Source organism: Musa acuminata, chromosome BXJ2-8 (genome assembly GCF_036884655.1).
Source record: "Musa acuminata AAA Group cultivar baxijiao chromosome BXJ2-8, Cavendish_Baxijiao_AAA, whole genome shotgun sequence".
Classification (NCBI taxonomy): Eukaryota; Viridiplantae; Streptophyta; class Magnoliopsida; order Zingiberales; family Musaceae; genus Musa; species Musa acuminata.
In genome coordinates this window covers 50,377,410-50,403,821 of record NC_088345.1, presented here as the reverse complement: position 1 = coordinate 50,403,821, position 26,412 = coordinate 50,377,410, and the positions used below count along the sequence as shown (strand labels likewise).

General features: G+C 38.7%; 4 protein-coding genes across 5 annotated transcripts; 2 read left to right on the top strand and 2 right to left on the bottom strand.

Annotated features, from left to right (window-relative positions):
- The first annotated feature begins 2,723 nt into the window (after nucleotides 1–2,723).
- On the top strand, nucleotides 2,724–3,557 carry LOC135620436 (ethylene-responsive transcription factor ERF062-like). Its single transcript, XM_065123361.1, has one exon. It carries the CDS (start codon nucleotides 2,724–2,726, stop codon nucleotides 3,555–3,557), a length of 834 nt encoding a protein of 277 aa, XP_064979433.1.
- A 6,699-nt stretch (nucleotides 3,558–10,256) lies between these two features.
- LOC135620059 (quinolinate synthase, chloroplastic-like) lies at nucleotides 10,257–16,570 on the top strand. Its single transcript, XM_065122658.1, has 7 exons — nucleotides 10,257–10,965; nucleotides 12,081–12,365; nucleotides 13,899–14,117; nucleotides 14,268–14,447; nucleotides 15,209–15,715; nucleotides 15,910–16,071; nucleotides 16,258–16,570. Exons 1-7 carry the CDS (start codon nucleotides 10,288–10,290, stop codon nucleotides 16,306–16,308), a joined length of 2,082 nt encoding a protein of 693 aa, XP_064978730.1. The 5' UTR covers nucleotides 10,257–10,287; the 3' UTR covers nucleotides 16,309–16,570.
- Nucleotides 16,571–17,612: 1,042 nt separating this feature from the next.
- Nucleotides 17,613–23,385, bottom strand: LOC135620057 (high mobility group B protein 9-like). 2 transcript variants are annotated; one of them, XM_065122656.1, is made up of 7 exons: nucleotides 23,272–23,385; nucleotides 22,519–22,809; nucleotides 20,596–20,674; nucleotides 19,367–19,526; nucleotides 19,182–19,292; nucleotides 18,443–18,819; nucleotides 17,613–18,337 (listed from the first exon to the last, which is right to left on the bottom strand). In XM_065122656.1, exons 2-7 carry the CDS (start codon nucleotides 22,770–22,772, stop codon nucleotides 17,888–17,890), a joined length of 1,431 nt encoding a protein of 476 aa, XP_064978728.1. In that variant the 5' UTR covers nucleotides 22,773–22,809; nucleotides 23,272–23,385; the 3' UTR covers nucleotides 17,613–17,887. The 2 variants fall into 2 exon arrangements, with proteins under 2 accessions (XP_064978728.1, XP_064978729.1); XM_065122657.1 differs by lacking the exon at nucleotides 23,272–23,385 and adding an exon at nucleotides 23,014–23,088.
- Nucleotides 23,386–24,620: 1,235 nt separating this feature from the next.
- On the bottom strand, nucleotides 24,621–25,497 carry LOC135618316 (major latex allergen Hev b 5-like). The gene is made up of 2 exons (XM_065119199.1): nucleotides 25,340–25,497; nucleotides 24,621–25,247 (listed from the first exon to the last, which is right to left on the bottom strand). The coding sequence occupies exons 1-2, from the start codon at nucleotides 25,352–25,354 to the stop codon at nucleotides 24,855–24,857; spliced, it is 408 nt and encodes a 135-aa protein (XP_064975271.1). The 5' UTR covers nucleotides 25,355–25,497; the 3' UTR covers nucleotides 24,621–24,854.
- Nucleotides 25,498–26,412: the final 915 nt, after the last annotated feature.

Below are 26,412 nucleotides of genomic sequence, written 5' to 3'. Positions count from 1 at the left end.
TCTGTTTGATTCTACAATAGAAGAAAAAGTTATATAGTTAACTCAGATAACCCAATTAACTCACATGGAAAATATTTAACCCAGAGAGCTATGTAGTATTAGCAGAGTGAGCAAGGAAACAAAAAAAATGAAGTGTCAATTAATCTTCTTGAGTAGGAATAATTTAACCCGGTTATCCTGTATCTAAATCCAACTTTAAATTTGGTTGGGTAAATTAGTCTAGTTCCAGGTCAAATTGAACCATAACCACGGCTTGTGCCAACAAAATGAAACCTTTTTTGTTATATGCAATATGAAGTACACTAAATTATCATACTGAGATTGTGAAGTGTTAATACACATCAAAGTAAATAGATTCAATATGAATGGTCAACCTGAACTTTGAGAAACTTACAGATCTACCATAATGCAGGCTTCTATCTATTGCTTGTCTGTGTATATTGTCTGCAACAGAAATAGATGAAGGGAGTTTGGTATGGAGTTTATAGGGTAGATTAAGCTTAATGCTCCACAGATGAGCATGTAAGCACTATGTAATCATTTGGTTTATTAGCAATGAACAGGTTATGTCACAACTAAACAAACTTATCTCTACTAAAAGCACATGACTGATGAACCCAGGGGAATGAATTTAGCTAGCAGCATAGCTATCATGGTGCATAGGACGAGCACTTGTATTATTTTTCTCTGTATTCATAACAACTCTTGTTGGTCTAAATCTGCTCAAGTTGTTTAGCAAGACAAAGCTTGCTTAAGCTGACACAGAATTAGGTCATCAAGTTTCTTTATTGCTGATCTCAAGGCATGTTCCTTTCCAGAATTAAGATCATATTGAGCTGTGTTTTATGTTTGCTGTCAGGCCTTATCCTTCTTGTCTATACCTTGAGAAACACTTGATTCTGTGGGGACCTTCTGAGTTCTGACCTCAGAAGGGTTGGTCATCTGTGTACCTAATTTGCTATCATCAATGGTGATCATAGTGATGATCATGATAATCTTCTATATTTATCATGGGTTATCTTATGTTCTTGTTTGAGCTTATTAGATTGTGACAAACCGCCTCTTGTAATTTGGAAGTTTAAAGACATTCCTGAGTCCAATCAAACTGTTTCAGAGGATCCTCAGCTTCCTCTCTGTTGGACTAGAGATTGATCAAATTCTCAAAAAGTCATGAGCAAATTCAGAAACATCTGAAAAATGAGAAATTGATGTTTGTACTCTATTTGTCACAATTTAAACTTGCTTGAGCAAGAGCACTACTGTATTTGAAGTTAGCAGAATTTATCACATAAACTTGTTCATATTTCATTTTTTGATGGATTATATTGAATTATAATGTTCATCTGTAATTACTCAAAGTTCAGTTTATCAGGTTCCAATCGCATTAAATTTGGTAGATAAACACATATTCTTTTTATATATGCCCTATAAGTTGTAGGTTAGGTATCTTCTGCCTGTAATCGGTTATCTGGTGGTGATTAGTGATCGATTTCCGCTAATCTGACAGCTTGGATTCTACTTCCAGATGACAGTGATTAGTGTTTGTCATCTCCTGTTTTGATGCAATAGGTTTTGTTAGATTCTGCAAGGGAAGAAGTCTATAGATGAATGCTAGTAATTGTTGAGGAAGGCACATGATGTGCTTTAAGCAGAAATGTGGATTTAAAGTAATGATGATTAGTTTATTCTGTCATCCTTTCATCTGTTTCATCGTTCTTTAGCCATGCTCTTAGTAAAAGGAAGGCAGATGCTTTCTTCTTCTTTGTGTCTTATTTTATCTTAAGGCTTCGGTGAGAAGGCATTGCTGAAACCAATGTCATTGTGGATTAACTCATGATCTCATTCATTCCTCACAGTGCCTTCATGGAAGCCTCCCTCCTATGTTTTCCTATTGGCTTTTTGAAGCTGATGAGCTAATGCTGTGTTGGAGAGATGCCTGCAAGAATACAAAGATGGAGAGAACATGGCCATATTTACATGCACCATGTGATCCATATACTCCTTATAAATAAATTTAGAAGACAACACTGGGAATCTTTTTCCAACTTATTTCAAGAGTTGTATCCACAAAAATTCTGACATTTCTTTAAGTTGAGATATGAAATATGAAGGAAAATAAAGGAAAGCTTAAATTGTAAGTTTTTTACAGCCTATGCAATTTCTTCCAAAGTTTGAATCTTTATCCACCTAAAATGAGAGTGATGGCATACTTTTATATGCATCAACAGAGTCTTCTTTCTAATGGGTCAAAAAAAAAAGGGAAGGGGAAGGTTTTACTACTCATCTGAATCTGATCACAAAATGACATGCTAAAAAACAATGATTGCATTTGCTATCATCTGGAAATCTATATTAGGAGATTTCTTCATCATTAAAGGCTGTGGCAGTTATCTTGTCATTATGCTACATATTTCATATATTGAACACTGTCTTGACTAACATTGTTATATATCATGATAATGTCAAAAAATACATTAGCCACCTAATCACATGAAAAGTGAGTGTTATTAAATAGAGGAAAAAGCCAACCAGATATGTCATCAAAATTATATATGACTTCAAAGAGAAGTAATTAGCTCAGTTGAGTGATGGATGGAGGACAAGCTGAGATAAAATAACTCACACTTTTGGAAAAGTACATGTGGAAGTCTTTAAATAACATAGTGGCCTATGATACTGAGGAGCTTGAATGCATGTCGACTGCCAACTCTCCATAGCAAAAGATGGAAGACCAGTTTCCGTTTTTGAGAGGCGGCATAGATTTCAATGGTGTGAAGGTACTGCCATCAGATCTCCAACACAGCCACAGGAGTTCGTCTTCCTCCTCTGTTCTCAGCTTCCTCAACCCAAGAACTCCACTGCCTTCATCATCCTCTGCATCTGCTGCTGCTGCTGCTGCTTCAGAGTTGCCAAACATGGCCACCTTTCTTCTGCAGAAACAGAGACATCATGAATCCGGCATTGCAGGGTGCTTGCAGTGCTCGGTCTCTTGCAACATGATCGAGTTCTGCTCGACGCGGGGGCGGCGGCCGACGAAGCTGTTCCGAGGGGTGCGGCAGAGGCACTGGGGAAAGTGGGTGGCGGAGATAAGGATGCCGAGAAACCGGACGAGGGTGTGGCTGGGGACGTTCGATACCGCCGAGGACGCCGCCATGGCGTACGACATGGCCGCCTACAAGCTCAGGGGCGACTCTGCCTATCTCAACTTCCCCCACCTCAAGCACGACCTCCATGAGCTTGGCTCTCCTCATCTGCACTCTTCCGTTGCCTCCTTGTTGGAGGCAAAGCTCAATGCCCTCTGCAACTCCTCTTCGTCCTCCTCCTCCTCTGGTAGCTGTAAGCAGAAGAAAGCTGGTAAGGATGACAAGTCTGCGGTTGCTTCCATCACCAGGACTCCACGCAAGGAGGGGTTGCAGTCAGATCAGGGGAGAAGAGAGATCTCACAGCAGGAGTTGATCTCCGGAGGAGATGCGGAAGGAGTTCTACTGAGCAGGATGCCTTCTTTGGACATGGACATGATATGGGATTCCCTCCCTATGCCAGCAGCAGAAACTTGAATCATCATCATCTACTTCTTCTTCTTCATTTATACTTGCTCTGTAGATCCGAATCTCTCATGTTATTTGCTTGAGATCCATATTTGATTCATATGGATTGAACAGAAAACATTTGTTTGGTATTCAACACTGTGATCCACATCAGATTGTGTTCTCTGCAACTTTTCTGCATGTCAATTATCTGATTGCCGTGTTATGTTTACATGAACAAAAAACGAATGCATAAACAATACAGCTTGCAAAATGGAAGATTAGGTGTTCTCCTCTATTATTGTTGTCACGATCATGAGACACTATTACTCCCTCGAGGAAGTTTCCAAACCCTGTTCGGTTCGCCACTATATATGCCTTGCATCAATTGCAATAGTTGGGTTGGAATCAGTACATAAATTATTTGGTCAAAGTTTCAAACAATTGAACCATACCTAATTTGCTTCGAACAAATATTATGATTATTCTGACTGATTATGTAATTAATTGGATTATTGACTTTTGATACTTCTCATCGTATCACTTATAGTTTACTAATGACAGAATAAAGATAATATTTATAAGTGATCGTCAATTTTACAAAATATCCAATCAATCGTTTTTACTTTAATTGCTATTCCAATCGATGTGTAACATCACTGTCTTAATCACCCGTCATCCTCTATTCAACAATAGTTAATTTCTGATTACTTCATTTAAATTTTCAAATCAAGTTAATTAATATTTATCTTAGTAATAAAAGTCATAGATTATCTTCCATATCCTATACCAAATCATTTAAAATCATTTACACTAATGTATGTGCCACAACTACTTTCTTTGATAATTTCAGATTTTATATTATTTTTTAGATTACTTCACTGAATATACATAGTTATATCTTCTCAAACATAAATATAAAGTTACTATAGTTTTTACTCATTTTAGAAAATTGATCAAGAACTTCTTTTAGTCTATCATTAAAACTATATACCATAATAGAGGAGATAAATACCAAGCTCTAATAACTTATCTATCATCATGTGATATATTATCTCTAGCTACCACACACACTTCAGTTAGTTGGCTCTACAAAATGAAAATATCGGCATATAGTTGAGATTAGTCTCACCCTCCTATACTAAGCTTCTATGCCATTAACCTTTTGGTCAGCGGTCTTTCAAACTACAGTTTATCTTATTAACTACATGCTCACCCCAATCCTAAAACATCAATCACCATTTAAAAAATTATTTAATAAAATCCTAGACCTTCAGAAACTTAAAATATTTGATTGTTTATATTATCTCTAGCTACTCTCATATGTTTCACATAAGTTAACACAACAATTCAAGCCTTATATATTCATTAGGTACTCCCTTAAGCATAATGTTTTTTGGTGCTATGATCCTCAAACTTAAATGGTATTTATATCATATCAAGTTATTTTTGTTGAGTATATCTTTCCCTTACAAGATCTTGCTCGTTTGGTAATGCAAGCAACTACAACAATCATCCATCACTTGGTTTATACCTCAAACCCCTTCAAGCGTATCTCTCACCACATCAATCAATAGTTATCCTCTAGACTTGTACTCTTTTATTACTCCAATAGCACATCATCGCCTTTACAACTTCTTCATTTATCTCTCCACCAACTCACTCTGCAATGCCCAGTGAAACAAGACTCTCGACAACACATGATATCTTTGTCCTCTCCTCAGCCAAGTAACATCAAAATATATTAGCTTGATTAGGTACATATAATTAACTCTTCACCCATTCTTAAACCTTCAACACAACCAATAATAACACCGAGCTTGAATATCACATGATAATTGTTGGTGAACAAATGTGCCGTGGCTGGTGAGTCAGTGCGGCTGGGTCCACGGGTCGATGTCGGGAGTTCTTTGTTGGCTGAGCTGGACACCGAGGTAGGTTGGGCCTTCACGACGGGGTGTTGGTCAACGTTTCTTGGTCCGACGGGGTGTCGGGAGTTCTTTGTTGGCTGAGCTGGACACCGAGGTAGGTTTGTTGGCTGAGCTGGACACCGAGGTAGGTTGGGTCTTTATACTGCCGTAAGAGGGTCGGTCGTACGTGGATTGGCATGGTGGACACAGCATGACACCAGATCCTGGCTCGGCGTGCTGGGCGTTGCCGTTCCGGGATTACCGAGACTAGGCATGTCGAACAGTTTCTTAGGGGTACGAGTTCTGACGTGGCATGTGACATCAACTGCGACGTGTCTCGGGGGCAAAACATACCATATCAACAATATGCTTTAAAAATAATATATTTAAATCATGTTAATTTTTTAATCTCCATGCTATCACAAGCTTTCTACCTGAATCTATTGAATCCAAAACCATCACCCAAGTCCAAAAATCTTCACATTGGTATAAAGTCATGTGTGAAAAATATGATGACTTTCTTTATAATATCACATAGACCCTTATACCATCTCACCTCAAATAAAATGTCATCGAATATAAGTAGATCATCCGAATTAAGCAGAACTCAAATGGATCCATTACTAGAGATAAAGCATGTCTAATAGTTAAAGGGTTTTATTAATGATCAAGTGTTCATTTCATTCCTCTTAGATTAGTAGATCTCTACTCAATAATCTCTCATTAGTTTTTATTGGATCTTATCTACAAGATCCAATAATTCAATGGCTTATTGGATATCCGATAAGATATGGGCTCTAGTAGATATTTCATATCTGAACCTCTACTTGTTACAATTCCTACTATGTGTGTGACTCTCTATGCCTAATATCGAGCTGGTTATGAGTCATATCTATCAGAACTCCTTTTGACTTAATGAATTATCTCTTATAATAATTCACTTGACTCATCGACTATAGATGTACTATGCCACTACGCCATAGTTCCTAGACGATACAAGAGAATCCAATCCATTAGACCTATTTGTCCTCAATTACCATGTATCTATAGTCCCTCATTCATCTAATATTCAAGATATCATATAACGGACATGGTATTATCAGGCCCATACGAAATCTACTCAAGTCTTGCTCTAATCGGATTCTTCTAGAAAACTTTATCTCTCTCTCTCAATCCGAATGATCCTAACCAAGGATTTACCTAAGCAAGAATATATAGGATATTCTTCTCATGACACTAAGAGTAGATGATCCTTTATCGACACTCAATTACCCTCGGAAGGTTGGCTACCACTCTTGATGATCGGCTATGCTAGATTTAAAACTTTCATACCTATAAGTATGATATTAAAGAGTGGAGTACTCATACATGACATCCTTAGTGTCTTAAGTTTAAGGACCAGATACACAATTGGGACCACAGAATCATTATATGACAATGAGTTATCATCAATCATCTAGCATTCCGTGAGCGGATCAATTAGTGAACTCATTCTCTAATGAGCATCTGCACTATATCCCTAGTATCCCTATACGAGCAACTATGAGACTAGCCACCTCATTTATATGGACTGGTATATAGTATACTAGTATATCCGGTTATCTCAATATCGCTCTCGAGTAACATATAATCGGGATTATTTAGGATTTGTATTTAAAGGCGAAGCGATTTCATTATCAATCTCATTATTCTCACTGCACAAATCCATGAATATCATAATATATATAACATGCAACATAAAGTGAGAAAATATTAATAAATAATAATAAGTAAAAAGATTACGTGGCTTGTCACATATGTCATTACTCACGTGATTGGCTTATAGGACATTTATGACTAGCATGTGGATGATATTATTATCACAGATAATAATTTCATTAAGATTAAATATTTTTTTAAATAATTGATAGATTGATTATCCATAAAAAAATGTAGGAACCTTAAGCTACTTTACATCTTCGAAATTTTTTTATCTCAAAAGAAGTATATTCAAATTGTATTATTAAAGATAAACATGCATAATACTAAAAGAGTTGTCACCCCACTCTCCGTAACTGAGTCACTCAAATTTTATGATAACAGCCCTATTATAGATCCCACATAATACCAATAAGTACTTAGTTCCTTATAGTTTTTATCTCTCGTATGTTCAGACATTTCATTTATAGTTAACAAATTATCATAATTTATGCACCGACCTTCTACTATGCATCAGTTTATATCAAAATGTGTTCTGCAATATCTTAAGGAGACTTTCAATTATGAATTTCTCCTTCGTAAACACTCATCACTTCATCTTCATGTCTTCATCGATGCTAATTGAGCAAGCAACACCGATGATAAAACATCTATATCAACCTATATTATCTTTTTTGGAGCAAAGATGATTAATTGAAGTTTCAAGAAATAAAATATAATTACAGGATCCACCATTGAAGCTAAATATCAAGCCATCACTATCAGAATTCAATTCAGTCACTAGTCTACTATATAAATTTAGCACCATCTCCCAATTTATTCCTATAATATATTACGATAATGTTTGTGTCACCTATTTATACGTCAATTTAGTATTTCATTTACACATGACACACATTGTCATTGAATTTCATTTTATTAGAGATCAAATTACTAGACATCAACTACATGTTTCCGCGACTCTTTCATAAAACCTCTCACTCATAGGATATTTCAATTGCATCAATCCAAAATTAATATGCTTGATGAAAATTTGAGCATGATAGAATATATAAATATGAAATGATAATTTTGTATTCCTTATATATTCTAATCCTCGATGATAATTTTGTATTGCTTGTATACACCATTTTGAGCACATAATTAAGAAAAATTTTCCCTCACAATATTGAAAAATCTCCAACTACGGACGCCATGCTTCGTCTTCGCGTGCTTTGATCGAGCAGCATGTTCACGACCGTCTCCTTGTCGCTCTCGAACTCGACGTTCTCTGCATCCTGACATGAGGGGGGGAGGGGGGGGATGCGCAGCGCAGCTCGCTCCCGGTCATCGTCCAAACCGGTAATTCCGTAAGCGATTCTACCAGCTTCGATCTCGCGGATTCTGCGCTTTATCCTCTCGACATGCAGTCCAACCTTTACCGAGCTGTCGATTCAGCGAGCACGAAAGCGTACCTCTTAATGGCGCCCACCACGCCAGCGCGCCGTCGTTTCCCGTTCAGAAGCCGGTAGGCGTTGATGGCGTCCTCTGCTTCCTCGGCTGCATCTCAGATCTCCTTCACCCATTGCTTCACCCGCTCGTCTCTCTTCTGTTTGGCGTCAGCTCGCGGCTGAACGACTGGACTGCTTCTTCAACACCTGGCCATGATGGAGCGAGTTCTTGGACCATTACCTTCAAACATGCTGCGACTTGCAGCGTAAGTCCCTGATATATTCATCCCAAGTGTTTAAAATTACTGCAATCTGCATCGAGTAGCTGTAATCGACTGTTTGTCCCTGTAATTTTCTTGCAGCCGAGATGCTGAGAGGTATGTTCGAAGGGGTCGTTTGAATTGGCCCGAGGGTGCAACCTCAAGAGAGAGCATGAAAGCTGTGTTGAAACTTCCTCGGCTGCAGGTACTACCCTATTTAATACAGATTTATCTATCATTTAATTACCCGTTATTTGCTCATTCAAAAGAGTTGGGAGGACCAGTGTGTCGGTTTTTGTGCTTCATATCTCCCCTTATGGTGAAGCCAAAAATTTTTGTGATGATTCGAGCTGTCTTATGATAGCTTTTGCTTTGTAGAATCTGGTGATGCAGCACACGGATCATTCAGCTGGGGACTTCATCGATCTTTTATGATTTTGTTCTCTGTTGGGTTAATGATTCATTCTGGTAGTTCACACCTGTGATCGTCCCCTCATCCTCTACTCGTGAGCTTAACTAATGAGGTCCCCAAAAGAGTTCATGAAACTTTGGTGTCACGGTTGCTGCTTCCCTGCACGTCTCCGTGAAGTCGTCAAATCCGAATCACTTAACTCTCCAAATTTGACACATATAAAGGTCTCACAAAAGCGAAAAATCACACTCACCACCATTGCTGCAATATTATTTCTACACTTCTTCAACCACACTCACCACCCGCGCTGTGTTAGCCCTCTGAACAAGCACTGATCCCCAGAGTCAAAACAGAAATCTTCAAGGAAAAGAGACGCGAAGGTGAAGGCACAGGAGAGAGAGAGAGAGAGAGAGAGAGAGAGAGAGAGAGAGAGAGACGTGGATGTGATGGTCGGGGGAGGGGGAGAGAGAAAGAAAGAGGAAATTGTCGTCTTTCTCGGGTCAAATTCGATGGCAAACGAGCCAGACCTTTTGTTGACCTTTCTATGCATCAAGTCAAACCACCGTATCTCCCTTACCTTTCCATTCTTTGGATATTGCTTTTCCAAGAAAATAAGAAAATTATATGATCTTTAAAAAAAATTAAAATCACATATTCAATATATATATATATATATATATATATATATTCACAAAACAAATTAATTTCGCATTAAATCCTCATCAACAAACTATCCCTTGCCTGTCGTAATAATTATTAATAATTATAGTCCCTAATGATTAATAAGCTATATTAAATTCATTGGGATAAATTCATCCTTTTATAGATTTTAAAACTATATATATATTATACATTTTTAAAAATTTTCTATATAAGACTAAAAATATGAAGTGGCCCCCACACCACCCCGTCACCACTCCGGTCTCCTTCCCGAGGCGGGTGCGTCCCATTCATTCTTTGGCCCCTCCACCTATTTATACAAGAGCACTAACCGGAGAAGGAGAAGAGGGAGAGAGGGAGAGGGAGAGAGAGAGAGAGAATACGGTGGTAATGGAAGCAGCCACAGCAACTACAAGGTTTCTCGTATCAAGCCCTACTCCTAACCATAAGACGCTTCTCCCCTCCACAGCACGCCTTCGTCGGCGGCTGCGGCCCCTCGCCGTGCGCTGCCTCCAGACCCCCGACCCCACGCTCCCCTACTCCGCCGTCGCCTCCGGTCTCCCCCGCCACCGCCTCGTTCGCCTCGTGGACGAGTTCGCCTCCCTCACGGAGCCGGTCGACCGCGTCAAGCGTCTCCTCGCCTGCGCCGCTTCCCTCCCGGCCTTCCCCGAGGCCGGCCGGGTGTCGGCCAATCGCGTCATGGGCTGCACCGCTCAGGTCTGGCTCTCAGTAGCGATGGACGAACTCGGCCGCGTGCGGTTCGCGGCCGACTCCGATACGGAGATCACCAAGGGTTTCTGCGCCTGCCTTGTCTCTGTTCTCGATGGGGCGCTGCCGGAGGAGGTCTTGGAGATGACGCCGGAGGCTTTCGGCGATCTGAACGTGGTCGGGTTGCCAATGAGGGCGCACTCAAGGGTCAACACGTGGCACAATGTGCTGATCAGCATGCAGAAGAGGACCACGGCCTTGATCGCCAAGAGAGAAGGGCGGCCGTCTGCCGATCCATTCCCGTCGTTGGTCATCGGGCCTGATGGGATTGAAGCAAAGGGAAGCTACGCAGAAGCTCAGGTGAGCTCTTTTTCACTTAAAGATTTTGAGCTTAAACTATTAGGAAAGGAGGCAAAGCCAAATTAGGATTTATACTTGAAACCAAACCCAAGTGCATGGTAAAAGCCCATAGGAGGAAATAGTCCAATCTAAGAATAAGCTGTAAACGTGAAATTGAAAACAGGTGCATTGTACAAATCCAGATGTGGAAATAGCCATATCTAGGCTTAAGCTGATACCATGAGAAAGATTTTTTTGAATTGGGTTATCACGGATTCCAAAAATTTAAGTTGTTAGGAAATGACTCGTTCTATAATAGACTCTAATATTTTCCAACAATCATATAATTGAATTTGTCAAGGAAGAATGAACATTCCCATAATCACGTTCATGTACTCCATTGTTCTTGTGTCGTACATTGCACATATATGATAGCATTTATTAAGGTTTTAGTCCTTTAAAACCCCAAACGATTTATGTATCCTGCAGTTCTCATCATGTTGTCATTTGCTGGATGGTGGCACATGATTTATGTCAGTAAATAAGACAATTCGGCGACCTTATTAAAAGAAGTGCTTGGGAATATCTGTTATAAGAGGATTTTCCTAAGGCTCTTTTTGAAATAGCATAAGGGGATTTACATTTTCTTTGGCATTTACTGACACATGCTTGGGGTTGTAGTAAGATGTTCTTATTCTCTCCTTATTTGCATGTTCTTGATCTTTGATTGTATTTGTTTGATTGTCATTGTTTTTACTCCTCTAGACACCTGTAATGCTATTGTTGTACTTAATTCTGCTATAACCTGAACTACTGTGGTCTTGAACTCTATTTGTTCTGTCCACAATTATCAATCCATCAATTGCAGACATAGTACCTAATATTAGTTCAGTGCACAAACCCTCTGGCAGACAGAGGACTTTGTGTTTGTATATGCATATGTTGTGCCAAACCATGCCAACAAATTGTGGATGTGCCACAATAGCGAAGATGAATATTTCGTTATAAACAGATGTACGTATACTTCATCTTATGTTGGTGTCCTGCAGAAAGAAGAATTCATTGCTTTACTCTTCTGTTCGACATGAACGGATATTTTGACAAGTTCTCATCAGCCCATTATAGTTTAATTGCAGGCAATGTTTTTATCTCCTGATGGGTCAAAAATTAAAGAACTGGTGAGTGTCCTACGAAAAAAGAAAATCGGTGTCGTTGCACATTTTTACATGGATCCAGAGGTCCAAGGCATATTGACTGCTGCACAGAAGTTGTGGCCTCACATCCACATATCTGATTCCTTGGTAATGGCAGATAGGGCTGTTAAAATGGCAGAAGCTGGATGCAAATATATTACAGTACTCGGTGTGGACTTCATGTCTGAAAATGTTCGCGCAATACTTGATCAGGCTGATTTTAAGAAGGTATGTGCCTATGTGGTTTTCATTTAATTTTATCAATGAACATTTTGCATACTCATTCATCTTGTTCTGTGTTCCCTTAAGATATTTACAAAAGTACAAGTTACAAGTTCATAGTTTTTCATTAACACTATATATACACAATCAACTGTTGGAACTAAGGTTTTGCTCCGAAGAACCCATCATTGTAGTCAGATTATTCGCTTTAAGGTTTTGAACATTGATAGTGGTTGATCAGGTCTTCACAAATTAAGGTTATAATTATTTCCATTGACTTGGAAAACTTTTATGGTGTTGTTAACACTCACCAAGTATAAGAATCAATATTCTACATTTCGAGTACCAGATCCATGCTGACCCATAACTGGACCGGATCCATGTACTGGCACATGGTACACTAACACACACTGCCACAAGAGTACCGCATGTGGACAGGCTGCCCAAAATTGGACAGTTCATATACCAGTCAATGGGTGGATCGATTTGTCAATTCCTGATAAGAGAAATGCAAATTTGGTTTAGAACCTAAAGTGTAATCAAACCTATAATGAACTTAGATGGGCTGTGACAAGACCTAGTTGACGTTGTTTTGCAATTGCTCCATGGTGTCATGCCATCTTTCCTTGGAGCCTATTATTTAATTGATGTCAGACAACTTGGAAATTGTCTCTTCAGAGCTGTTATCTTATATGTTCCTTTATTGGATTGTTGGTATTTACTATTTTGCCCAAGAGTTGCCTATGGACAAGAACTTTGCCAGTTCTTGCATGGATCAGTACTAGTCTGCCACTCAGATAAAAGAGTTTCTGCAAACCTTTGGCACTGCAAGATAACTATAGCAGTACCCAGTCAGACAGCTACAATATGCACTTGGTAGTTTGGCATGTCCTTAGTATGACAGTTCAGGATTTTATCTTGTCGCTGAGATACTAAATAGTTGTTTGCTGGCAGACTCAGATCTATGGCTTCTTGATTTTAAAAGAAATATACTCATATATTCTAAAGGTTCTAATGTTCTCTTTATAAAATCTATGCTTTGGTTTTATTCTGGCACAGTGGAAGATATCTTCAGGTCTTTGAACTTTTCAAATTTTGTCTTCTATGATGTTTGTCAATTATTATATACATTTAACAAAAAAATCTTCCATTTTAATTTCGCAGATATGTCTCCATCATCATCTTATACTGCTCTGTGAATCTCCTACAACTGTGCAGTTCAGATGCTGCAATATGAATACATTTAAGTTTACATGACAATCACATATTGAGTCTCAGCAACCTCTTGTACTCTGCCTACATTCTTGAAAAGGAAAATCAAATGCATTCTTTTTATAATTATTTTCATTATGGATGTTAGACTGTTAAACTTGTTTGAGTTTAGATTTTATCCTAACTCATTTTGAGATAATAATAATTAACAATGATCACGTTTGTTTTTAGAAACAAGCTTGAATGCATCTTGAAGTACATTTAACTGGTTTATCTTGCACAGTGGTATCTTTTGGAAGACTCTTAACCACAATAGGTTTCATGCAGGTTGGTGTGTACAGAATGTCCAATGAACTAATTGGTTGCTCTTTGGCGGATGCAGCAGCGAGTTCGACATATATGCAGTTTTTGGAGGCAGCTTCAAATTCACCACCTTCATTGCATGTGATCTACATAAATACTTCTTTGGAGACTAAGGCCTATGGACATGAGCTAGTGCCTACAATCACTTGTACTTCATCTAATGTTGTGCAGACGATTTTTCAGGTTGGCAATGCTCGTAAACTCTTTGCTCCCTTTTAGATTTTGCATTTCATATCTGGTAGTTGCATATTTTAGTGAAGCACATTGCGTCAATTTGGATTTCTAGTCTCATGTATTCATAATTTGATTTTTCTCTAATAAAATATTTGCTAGGCATTTGCTCAAGTACCGGATTTAAATGTTTGGTATGGTCCTGATTCCTACATGGGTGCAAATATTGTGGAGTTGTTTCACCAAATGACTGACATGACAGATGAAGAAATATCAGGAATACATCCAGATCATAATAGGAACTCAATAAGATCATTACTGAAGAGGCTGCACTACTACCAGGTTTGTGGACCGTTGCACTGTTCTTCCTTTCTTTAATCAGCATTTATTACACAGAAATGCTACTTCGATTTTTGGCTGTCATTTGCAATATTTTTAGTTATAAGGTTTTATGCATGTTCAGTTGTCAAAGTTCATGCATGTTCTCTTGAGTTCCAATTCCCAAAGAAAACGGGTTACATCAATGTGACTTCCTGCATTTAAACTAATTACTTTGACCAACTTTTTATTGTAGCTTAATGTAATTATGTACTACTGCACACTTTTGGTATTTGCTTGGTTATATCATGGAAAGAAAGCTAATAGCACAGACATGTCTGAGATGCTTTTTGATGCATTATCCTGAAGATATTTTACTTTGAGTGCTTCAAATTATTGATAAGACATGCTAGAATGTGCCTTAAATTGCTTATTGGAAAGGAGACATCAGTTGTGTTACAAATGAATTCTTTTGTCAATTTAATGCCCTGTATTTCTCATGGAGTTGAAGTTTTATCCACATTAGATTTTGAGTTATCATAACGAACGTGGGTTGACATGGGGCAGGGACAATTCATAGTGTAGGAATTTTAAAATGCTTCAAATCTAGCAATATATTAGACAGACCATGGTTTATATGGAAATTGTGCAGTAATTTAGTTATTACTGACACTCGTGTTTAAATAAAAATTATTGCAAATGCTTTCTCTAATAGATCTGGTAATTCCAGCGTGTTCGTCTGTTGCATTTGCTGATCATGAAACTCGTACAACTTTAACATACAGGATGGTAACTGCATTGTGCACGATATGTTTGGTCATGAAGTAGTGGAGAGAATAAAAGAGCTGTACTGTGATGCATTCTTAACAGCTCATTTTGAAGTTCCGGGTGAAATGTTTTCTTTGGCAATGGAGGCAAAGAGGAGAGGAATGGGAGTTGTAGGCTCCACCCAAAACATTTTGGATTTCATTAAAAACCGGGTACAGGAAGCTTTGGACAGGGACATCGACGATCACCTACAGTTTGTGTTAGGAACCGAATCAGGAATGTTGACTTCCATAGTTGCTGCAGTTCGTAGATTACTGGGTTCAAGGGAATCAAGATGTAAAATTAAAGTTGAGATTGTATTTCCAGTCTCATCGGATTCAGTATCAAGGACATCAGTGAATGGGTCTCAGGGTCTAAATTATGCTATACCAAGTGATATCACAGAACTTGCTGTTGTTCCCGGTGTGGCAAACGGTGAAGGGTGCTCTGTTCATGGAGGTTGTGCTTCCTGTCCATATATGAAGGTTAGTGCCTCTTTCTATGTATCTAATAATAATCCTTAGACCTCGGTGTGAAATCTTAGATATGTTATCAGAACAATAAAGACAATCCGATTGAGCTTCATGCAAGGAGGCATCTGCCCATCAAAATCGTGCATTGTCACGAAAATGTATAGACTGCACCGACCTGCTCTAAAATCTTCATATGTTGAGTGCAGATGAACTCACTAAACTCGTTGTTGAGAGTATGCCAGCAACTTCCCGACAAAGACGGCACTCTTCATGCCTATGAAGCTAACAGGTTTAATGCAGTAACACCTGGTGGAAAACCGGTTGCCGATATTGGATGTGAGCCAATTCTACACATGAGGCACTTTCAGGTTAGTTATTGGCTGCATCTTTCCGTACTCTATATCTCATTCTAACTTAGAGTTAGAGGTTTGTCAAGAATTCGTCGGTATTACCTTCTCCTCCTACTTTTTTTTTTCTTTTGCTGATGAATCATTACTCTTCGACTTGATGGTAGACAATCGGAGATAATTTCTCTATTTTTTTTTTTCATCCAGGCAACAGGAAAATTACCTGACAAACTCATCCATCATATCCTCCATAGATGAATACCAACGGCAAGTTTTAAGAAGGATATGTAATCCATCCACAGTTCACTGCTTAATGCAGGTGTGCTCGATATGTTTGACTCGGTTATGCCAATTTGATAGTAATTATTTATATACTTGGGTGATTTGTTGTTGGGTCATGATGGTGCATCTCCTTCGTCATAGAACTTGCTATGTATTAGTCTCTCTAAATTTAGTCATTTTGCTTATATCGGGCATTGTTCATTGAAAAATGAAATGACAGCTTTAATTATTCGCCAAAGCTAGAAATAATTTTCAGAATTCGAACTCCAAGATGTTTTAATACAGATTAATAAATAGTATGATAGATTACATTTCCTGTAAACCTTTTTTTTTCCAAATTTAGTCCATTTTTAAATGGAAGATAATGACGAGGTTTATTTATAGGACCCCAAAAACACAAAAAAAAAACAAAAAGAGGTTGTGGATATAAATAATCCCGTCGTCGTCAATTGCGTTTTGGGTGTAAGAGGCGCTGCTACTTCGCCCGCGTTCATTCTCCTCATAGTTTGCCCTTACCGGCCAAACCCATGCTTATCATCGTGGCGAGGATAAGAACTATTAATATGTTTAAAAAGACTAAAAAGTTTTTTGAGAAATATTGTAGCTGAGGGCTTAGATCAATTAACCAGACTTAGTGTTTTGAAAATATTAATACTAGGGACTTAATAATATTAATACCAAAAAGGACAAGAGTTGGTATTAAGTGGCTTGTCAAGTATTTTAGAAATATGATAAAAAGGGCATCGATTGAAAATTTTGATGAAAAACAGAAAACCCCAAAAAGAGATAATTTTTCTCTCATACAATTAAAAAAGAATGTCACATTGCTAAATATTTAAAGTGGTAATATGAAACATATTGGTTAAACTCTTGGATTGAATAAGTAAGAAATCTCATAATAATATCTACTCAAACCCAATCATTTGATTCAAAAAGTAACTTTTATTATCGACCGACCTACGGAAAAACTAACTGGAAAAGTCATCAAGTTTTATTTGCCAAGAGAATATGTGATTTTGCTCCAAAACTTAGTAAATTATAAATAAAGGGTTATTCTTGAAAACCAATCATCTGTTTGTTAAGATGCTCAATAAAGAATTTGCGCATCCATCTATAGATACAAGTAGATCCAAGTTGAAGTTTCAGCCCAGAATTTAATGGTCTAATGTCTGCTGAGATTTCCATGATTACTACAGATCTCATTTGTTTTCCTTCATGTTTGCTCACATTGTGTGACTATGAACAATGTAATGTAGAGCAGGATATCCTACATTATGAGATGCAAGAAACAAAGTCTGGTCAATCTTCTCATTTAGAATACTTGCCTGACTAACGCGCATGTCAGGCAGCTTACATTTCAAGAAAAAAGGGCAAAAAAAATTTACCAAATACCTAATCAAGAAAACTACCATGGTCGCAGGAGATGAAAGGGAAGAAAAATATCATAGACTGACTACATTAACATCACGACAAACTAACAAAGTTTTATCGATCTAGGAATATAGTTCGCAAGGAGTTGAGTGCCAATTATGTGATATCTGTTTTGAACACCTGCTTATTGCTTATCAGTTGATGACTCCGTAAATTTCCTAGATTCAGTATCCCGAGCAAAAATATAAGGATCTTGCTCGCTTTCTGATTTGGCATCGACTCTCCTTCGTAGCTCGAAATCATCTTTTTCGGTTGATGGTTCCGCCAAGCTAGTAGTCCCACAAGTGGTTGTAACACCGAATACCGGAGATGCCTCCATTTCAAAATCCTCGTCTGATACTTTTCCCTCAGAACCACTGCTCTCGGAGCTGTAATCATTCTCATCATTTATAGTTGAATCACCCCCAACAGTCTCAAATTTTGAATCGGTATCTTCCGCCATCTCTGGTTCAGCTGGATGCTGTTGGATTGGCACTGCATTACTGATAACATGACCTGCCTTTAATTTTTCCATGTAAACTGCCATTTCACTTTTATACCTCTCCTTGTCCTTCAAACCTCTATCCTGATACACCTGAAATTTTAAATTATAAAAAAAATTGAATAGAAGTAAACTTGTCATAATCTTCATTTAGCATTGGAAGAAAAAAGTTTTGAGTAAATTGTTGCTGGTACTTACGGCTTTCTCAGTCTCTGTAAGTTTGTTCCACGATTCACCAATTATTTTGCTAATTTCTCTGTCTTTTCCTGGATAAAGTGGCTTAAGCCTAGCGTGCTGCTCAGCAAAGAAGAAATTATATCCGCTCCTGTTTGGTTTTGGATGACTAGGGTCTCTTTTACTGAGCTTCTTCCTACGGCGACGATGGCGAACACTTCTGAAGTTGCTATTATCAGCAAAATCACTGTACCGTGTTAATTGCTCAGAAGTCTGTTGAGGAATGTGATAGAGAACCCCTCTGAGTTTTGCTGATCCAACAGTAACAGTCACAAAATATCCATGCTCAAATTTTCCATCAATTACTCCAACAACTTGAGGATATTGGGATGAGGCCAGACCTAGAGATAGGGTAGTAACTGATTAGTAATCTTGGCGGAAGTGCTGGTATCTGTCATGGAGTTCAGACAAAACATTTATGACGACAATGACGAGTGACAATTAGCAAAAGATAATACTCTGTCAACACCTTGTTGATACATGAGAAAAACTGTTTCACTAAATAGTAACTCATTGTGCATGTCAGCCTCAATCTTGCATTGCTTCATTAAGCACTCAACAGTCAGAATATTTCTCAAATTTGACAATAGAAATTATTTCACGTCGTGGTTCAAGGCAACTGAACAACCTCATGGATATACAACAAAGATTGTTATCGAAAAAGTGTATGTGATATCACTAAATTACTATAATGCAAACTCACCATTGTTTCTCATCCGTTTTCGGGAAGAAGCCTGAGTTTCAGAAAATGGTAAGACATGCTCGACCAATCTCTCTGACGAACCCGAAGTGGCTGAGGCTATCTTTGCAGGTGCTGCAAAACAATGTAAGGAACAATAAGGCTCAGGGAAAAAGGAAGGGAGAGGGGGGGAGACTGCATGTGCAAACCAGCTGGAGAGTTCCATCCTTGAGACCGAAAGAAATATATCTGCTCATAATGACGCAACAAGGACATGTAGTATTTGCGAAGCACAAATGATGCATTTGTGGCCGTAGAGGGGAAAGCAAAAGCAGCAGTCACTTCTCTCCATCTTCGATCTGCAATTACCTGTCATCAAGTAAAAGATATAAATAGTTGCTGTGATTTGAGAAGGTGCTGGCTAGAAATATCTTTTGACAGAGAAAAACGGGATGACAACCTTTATGTGTGCACATGTAACAATACAAGTTACTAGATTATTACCTTATACCAAGTGGATCTCACCACCAGGTTTCAAATGCTTAAAACAAATAATCAGTGAGAGGTCATCATGTACATATAGGGAGACTCATCATGTTATGTTCCAATCTGGGACTGTTAGGGTATCAGGATTTTCTTCAATTGAATCCTTGAGGTCTTTGTCACTTGTCAGGAAATAAGCGAACATGTTAAACAAAGCTTGGTGACAAGATATGCGACTTTTACAATCTAAATACCAACTTAGACAAGTCAACCTAATCTGCTTCAGTATGATGTCGACAACTGTTTGCTCCAATAGGATTTTACTTATAGGTAGAACCAGATACCTGATGTCATATAAACATGATTTTCTAGATATGTTAAACAAGATATAAAATGTAATCCTACACGTTAAAATTCATAACACCCTTAACTCTTTAAGAACACTGAAATGCAACTTGGTATTAGATACTTAAGTTGAATACACAAATTATAGAAATGTCCACAGCTTTATGCTAAAATACAATGTCATGTAGTTCCTCAGCAATAATGTATATTAAATAATGAAAGCATAGATAAATATTTGACAGACATGATTGCAGTTATGATCCTTGCTATTGAAATTCTGGAACTCGTAATAAAATTCTATGCAAGGTTTAAAATTTCCATCTGATAACAGTTTGGACAGTTTGTCAAACTTCTCGGTCACCTACATACCAGGTGATACACCAAATTGTATTGCTTGGTATCACTGAAAAGTAATAAATAAAATCAACCAATACCAATTTACATGGTATAATATTGATTATACCACCTGTGACTTACTGATTTGATCAGTATTTGAAACCTTGATTTCATGAATAAAGAATGTTATGCATACCAGTAATAAAAATATATAGCAGCAAAAATATAACTTAAAATTCCATATAAAATATCATTTTCAGTTTTGACCCATTACCTTTTCGATTCCACCTCGAGATGTCACCTCAACAAAAAGTCGGTGCAGGTCGAGATCCTTGCCTCCTATAATTGGTACCCTAGGAAGGAACACAATTCAAAAAATTAGAGACAGAGTGATAAATATAGAATGAGAATTTATATCGCCAAAAACTGAAACTAGATTAACTTTTCTAATTATACAGTGAATAGTTTCCAAGATATTACATCTATGGAGTCTGTAAGCTACATTTCTAAATCCCTATACCAACTATAATACCAATCTATTTGTTCAAGTTTTATCTGTATAATTCTTTGATCATTTCGATTATTTTATTATTATCATTTCACCTAAACTATGAGGTTCAGGGTAAGTTATTCAAGCATTTGAAGGGATTTCTAGATTGGGCAAATTTGGGTGAAAAACCTATCTATCTCGAGAAGATGGTTAGGAGACCAAAAAAATTATAAGACGAATAAAGGAAGAGCAATTCTGATAGGGTACAAGTACGATGGTATATATGTGGGGGTTTCATCTCCATTATAATCTTCACCATTCCAAAATCCAAATTTCCATGGCTAACCTAAATAGGCAGCAGTCTCATGTGCTGGTGTTCTATAATGTAGCAAATGATAAGCTAAAATTGATAAATTAGGAAATTAGTATGCAAATGGAAAAGGATTGGGACTAAAACAAAAAACATCCTTCTTTTAAACATGCGGAAACTACAGCTATTATACGTTAGACATCTTCAGTTGCATGCAAATAATAAAAGTTCCTTTAATACAAAACCAGAGATAACCTTGCAAGGTCAGTCATAAGGAAATTTGCTTCTAACTTAAAAAGCATTGTCTATCAGATTCCATAATAGGACAAAAAGCATAAATTGAAAAGAAGTGAATCCTAAATATAATGCAGTGTATCATTTCCCTCGCATCGAGAATATGATAGAACATACAATTAGAACTAAATGATTCCCTAATTTCTTTAACAATATATCTCAGATTCCTATCTCTGGTGTATACTATCTTTATTCACAATGTGATTTCTTACTTTTTTGTACTCAAGCATAAATCTTCCTTGCTTGTCAGGCATTCTGAACTGCTGCAAGTCCCAAGCAACACTAAGATATCTATAGATTTTGAAGGAATGTAATTAATGAGGACAGGACAACTTCATATCAGGATTTGCATCACCTTCCTTGACGAAGAGCAAAATATATCAAAAAAATATGCCTTTTGAAGAAAATAAGAGAAAGGCTCAAACCTACCCATGTTAAAGATTTTAGATCTTCTCCTATTTGCACCTGTCAACTTCCATCCCAACCAACTAATAGAAGGAATTCATTTAATATAAGAAGACAGATCAACTGGAGACAACCTCAAGCATACCCAGGCAGTATCTTGCAATAAAAACATTACTCTTCGTGATGTCTAAGTGCTACCCTTTCTTTTTCAGGCATTTGATACATCACAACATATATGATACGACTTAAGCCAGGTCCATCTTTACAGATGAATGTCATGTATCTACATGAATCTTACGGAAAGACGAGGATTGGCTCAAAGGATACATCGATGTCCAGTAGACTGAAAGAAAGGGTTGCAGAAAAACCATAAGATTGTGTCCTACCTCAAAGGCCTCTGTAAGAAACTTTTTCTTTCAACCATACCATCCATATCCATCATTGAGAAATATTTAACCCTTAATCGACTGAATAAGATCGACAAAACCAGATACCTTCCTCATGAAGGAAACATGACCAGCAAAAACAATAACTTTTACCTCTAACATAGATCAGATTTACACAGAAGTAGAAAAAACGGATATAGGATGAACAAGAACTATTCAATATAGAAAACGAAAACGTTCCAACAGAAGAAGAATCAGAGAGTCAAGAAACAAACTAGTTCTGGGATGAAAAAAAGTGAAAGTGGTTCTCACATGAACTTAGTCCCCATTGTGGAGTGCAACTTCTCGAGCGTTTCCCTAAACAACTTGGGATCAGCAATTACATCTTCGTAATCCGCCAGGGGCTTAGGATAGGGATGATACTCCGCAGGAGAGGTGGCGCCCTCTTCCCCGACATGCTGAGGATGTGAATTTGTCAGCACCACATGCTTGCCCTTATCAGAACCCACTCCCTCCTCCACCCCTTTCCAACCCTTATCACTAACTTCACTCCCCTTCTCAATCATCGTCGTTCCCCCCACCACCACCGCCACCAGCTTTTATCTGCAATCAAACCGAAATAACTGCCACAACATTAAAAATACACCAATAAACAACCCTAGATCGTCGATTACTTTCATAACAATCAACTATTTTATGCTTAAAATACCATTCACATCTCCAAATTAAACAACATGAGATGTTGCACTAATGGGTTCCATAATTAATGGATGAATGAATGAAGCCAAGGAAAACTAGGGCACCAACATTTCCGTTTTATCTTCCCGACTGCAGCTGTGGTCAAGATGGTAACAAGGTACATGCATACATACCAGGAACCAAAGCAGGAGGAGAAGGAGGAGGATATGTACTACATATATATTATCTATAAATACATCTATATATAAATATATATATATATATATATATATATATATATATATATGTATGTGAGGGTATATATATATATATATATATATATATATATATATATAGAGTGAAAATGAAATGATAAGAAGAACAAACCATATGGATTGTACCACCAGACCGAGGAATATTTTGCAAGGGGGAGATGGAGAGATGTGAGGGAAGATGCTGGGAATACATCAAATATTTTTGTCCTGTGTTTTTTTGTTGGTCGGTTGGTTCACAAAGAGAAAGAGAAAAAGGATGATAATGTGAGGCTGGCAGGGGATTAGGGGAGGAACTAACGTGTCACGTTTCGGCATCGGAGATAACGGCAAAACTCTCCCCTCTGTCACTACCGTTTCCCCTGCGTTCTCACCTTCCTCTCATTGGCTCAAGCGATGGACCCCACCGGTCGGGTGGCCCGGGGATATCGAAACGCTTTCTTGCGCAGAGAAACGCCCGTGATTCTGATTTCTCGCGCAGAGATAAAATGCGACTTGACGGACGGGACCCACGTGCGGGGCCCGGTGCTGATCCAATAGCGAGGCGGGTGAGCCGAGATATTTACAGTAGGCTTTTTTAGTCACGGGATTGGGTCGGGTTGGCGCCCGTGAGGATCCGTGAAGCAGCAGCGACGACGAACGGAACGGATCCCGTGACTTGACGGCCCCGCTACGTCGCCGTTACATGTAACGGCAGATTTGGGTGGGTGGACCGGGTCGTAGAATCAACCACCCCCACTAAAAATCTTGAGGAGGAGATGACATGACATGATGGCGCTCACCGTCGGCATGGTCGTATGACTTCCACTATGAATTCGGAGCCTCCTCGCTCCTTCCATATGTTTGAATTCGAATATGGATTTATATTTGGGTGGGTTGAATTTTACGGATATTTTATTTGTCAATGATGATAATAATGATGGATTGGATTTATTTTTCAGATACATATAATAACATTGGTATTCACCGAATATTCGACTACAATCCTAAATAACGGTGAATTGTTCTTCTCACAAAGGGATTCATCCTCAGGATTATTTAGGAAGGCTAACCAAGAAAGGAATGGAAGGCATTTTAATATCTCAACTAATATTAATATTTTCCATATATCACTTATGTTAATTTATAAAACCTACCTTAATCATATTCAGATGACTGTTTGAGTTAAAGAAGTAAATAAGAACTAAAATATCCTTAATATTTATGTCATGAGCCTCCTAAGGGTATTAATGTAAATTGGAATTTGAACTAATAGTTATTTTATTATAGACACTTAAGATTTACTATATATATATATATATCCATCCAAAAGATCAGAGTTACTGCTGATCCAAAGGATCAAAGTTATCAGATTATGAAGAGCTCAATATTCAAATCTTCAGTGTTAATCTTCATATCAATCCATCACCAGCATTTGTCATTTGTAGGAAATCAAAAATCTCTTTAGCCCACAGAAATCCAAAATTAAAGGAAAAAAGGAGCTCTTATAATGATGAAGTTATCCATCAAACCAACATGATAAACAAAGCTACTGCAAGCAACCATGGAAGACTCAACAAGGATGGCAGACAGACCTGAGAACCACAAACAACACACACATCCCAAATCCATGGACCTAAAACACTGATATATCATAGTTCTTGCTGCTGCTGCACCATATATACTGACATCAGAAACCTAAGACACGCATTCTTCTTCTCAGGCCGCAGGCTTCTTCTCCTCTTCTGCCGCCTCGACCACCTCGACGTAGGCCGGTGCATCCTCCTCCACCGCATCGGCTTCAGCCACCTGTTCACCTTCTTCGGTGGGCTTAAACGCAGTCTCTTCGGCTTCCTTCTCCTCCGGCTCTGCTGTTGCTTCAGTTGCTACTGCGGGGTCCGCCTCAGGCTCTTCTACGACCTGTTCGACGGCTGCCGCAGGTGCAGGATCAGTTTCCGCGGGGGCGTCTTTGGGCTCTTCTACAGTGGGCTTTGCGACGGCGTCTTCGGACTCTACGACGGCCACTTCAAACGGTGGCGCAGGAACAGATGCAGCTTCGACAGGGGCAACCGGTGCATCTGTTGGAACCTCAACCACCGGTGCTGATACGACCTGCACACAACGCCATTGTTAGGAGACATTCAGAGATTCGTAGAGATAGACTGGGGAAGATGCGATGGGCTACGAACACATTGGTGGCTCACCTCAACGGAAGCCATGGGAAGGTGGAGAGGAAGACCTAACAAAGATGCGAATGATGTGTTGAAGTGGGATGGGAAAGCTTGTTGGGTATGTGAGGGGTACTTATAATACGAGGGACTCCATGGCAGTGAGAATCTTGGCAGACATCCGGCCGTGGCGCCATTGGCCGGAACAGTCCACCGGTTTCCTATATTGCTGCTGCGTTCATGCGTGCAGCTTTTCGTTTGTTTGGCTTCTTCACGCAGGATTTGCGCTGAGGTGGATTGATATGCGTACTCCCATCTTTTTTATATGGGATATGCTCTGTGCGCAACCTAACAAAAGATAGTATCCTGAAACGGGGTTCTGAGTGAGGAATTGGAGGGTGGTAATAACATCCGAGACGCGCAAGAGCAACGGAAGGTCGAGGGGAGTGGCAGAGGCTGCCACCCGCCAATTGACCGTCGAAATGACCCTCACGCCTTCCATCACCGTCGCAGCGGCCACGCGGGCCCATCGGCGACGTGGCGATGACGTATACTGGAGTGAGAGACAGCTCAGACTGGGCCTTCCTTTCCTCACGTGTCCTGCGAGGCCGACGGTGGCCCCGCCGGCCGTCGTCTGCTTCGACGCGCAAGGCCGGTTTGTACGCATGCAGAGAGGGAGATAGAGAGAGAGAGAGAGCTAAGCGAGACAGTTTCAATGGGCGAAGACGCAGAGACACCTGACGAAGATGAAGGCGAAAGCAAACGGCAGTACTGATCGATGGAAGCAACAAATTGCAGTGCACTCAGCGTGAAAGAATTATGGCCTCAACTCTTTTTTGTGCTACCTCTCATGAAGGATGCAGATTAGTCATATCCTCATTCTCATTCTCTGTTAGGTTCATTAAAAGAAAAAAAATAATCGAAGGCTTAATCCTAATTTTCCACATCCATGATATGATGATGCTGTTCTTCAACACCATATCATTATAATTAATTATTCAAACTGAAACCTGTAATTCAAATTCTCATCATCAACCCAACCACAATGTGGGGGTAAATTAAAAACAAAAAACTTCAACTTTTTTTTTCTCTTTTTTTGATCACCTCGT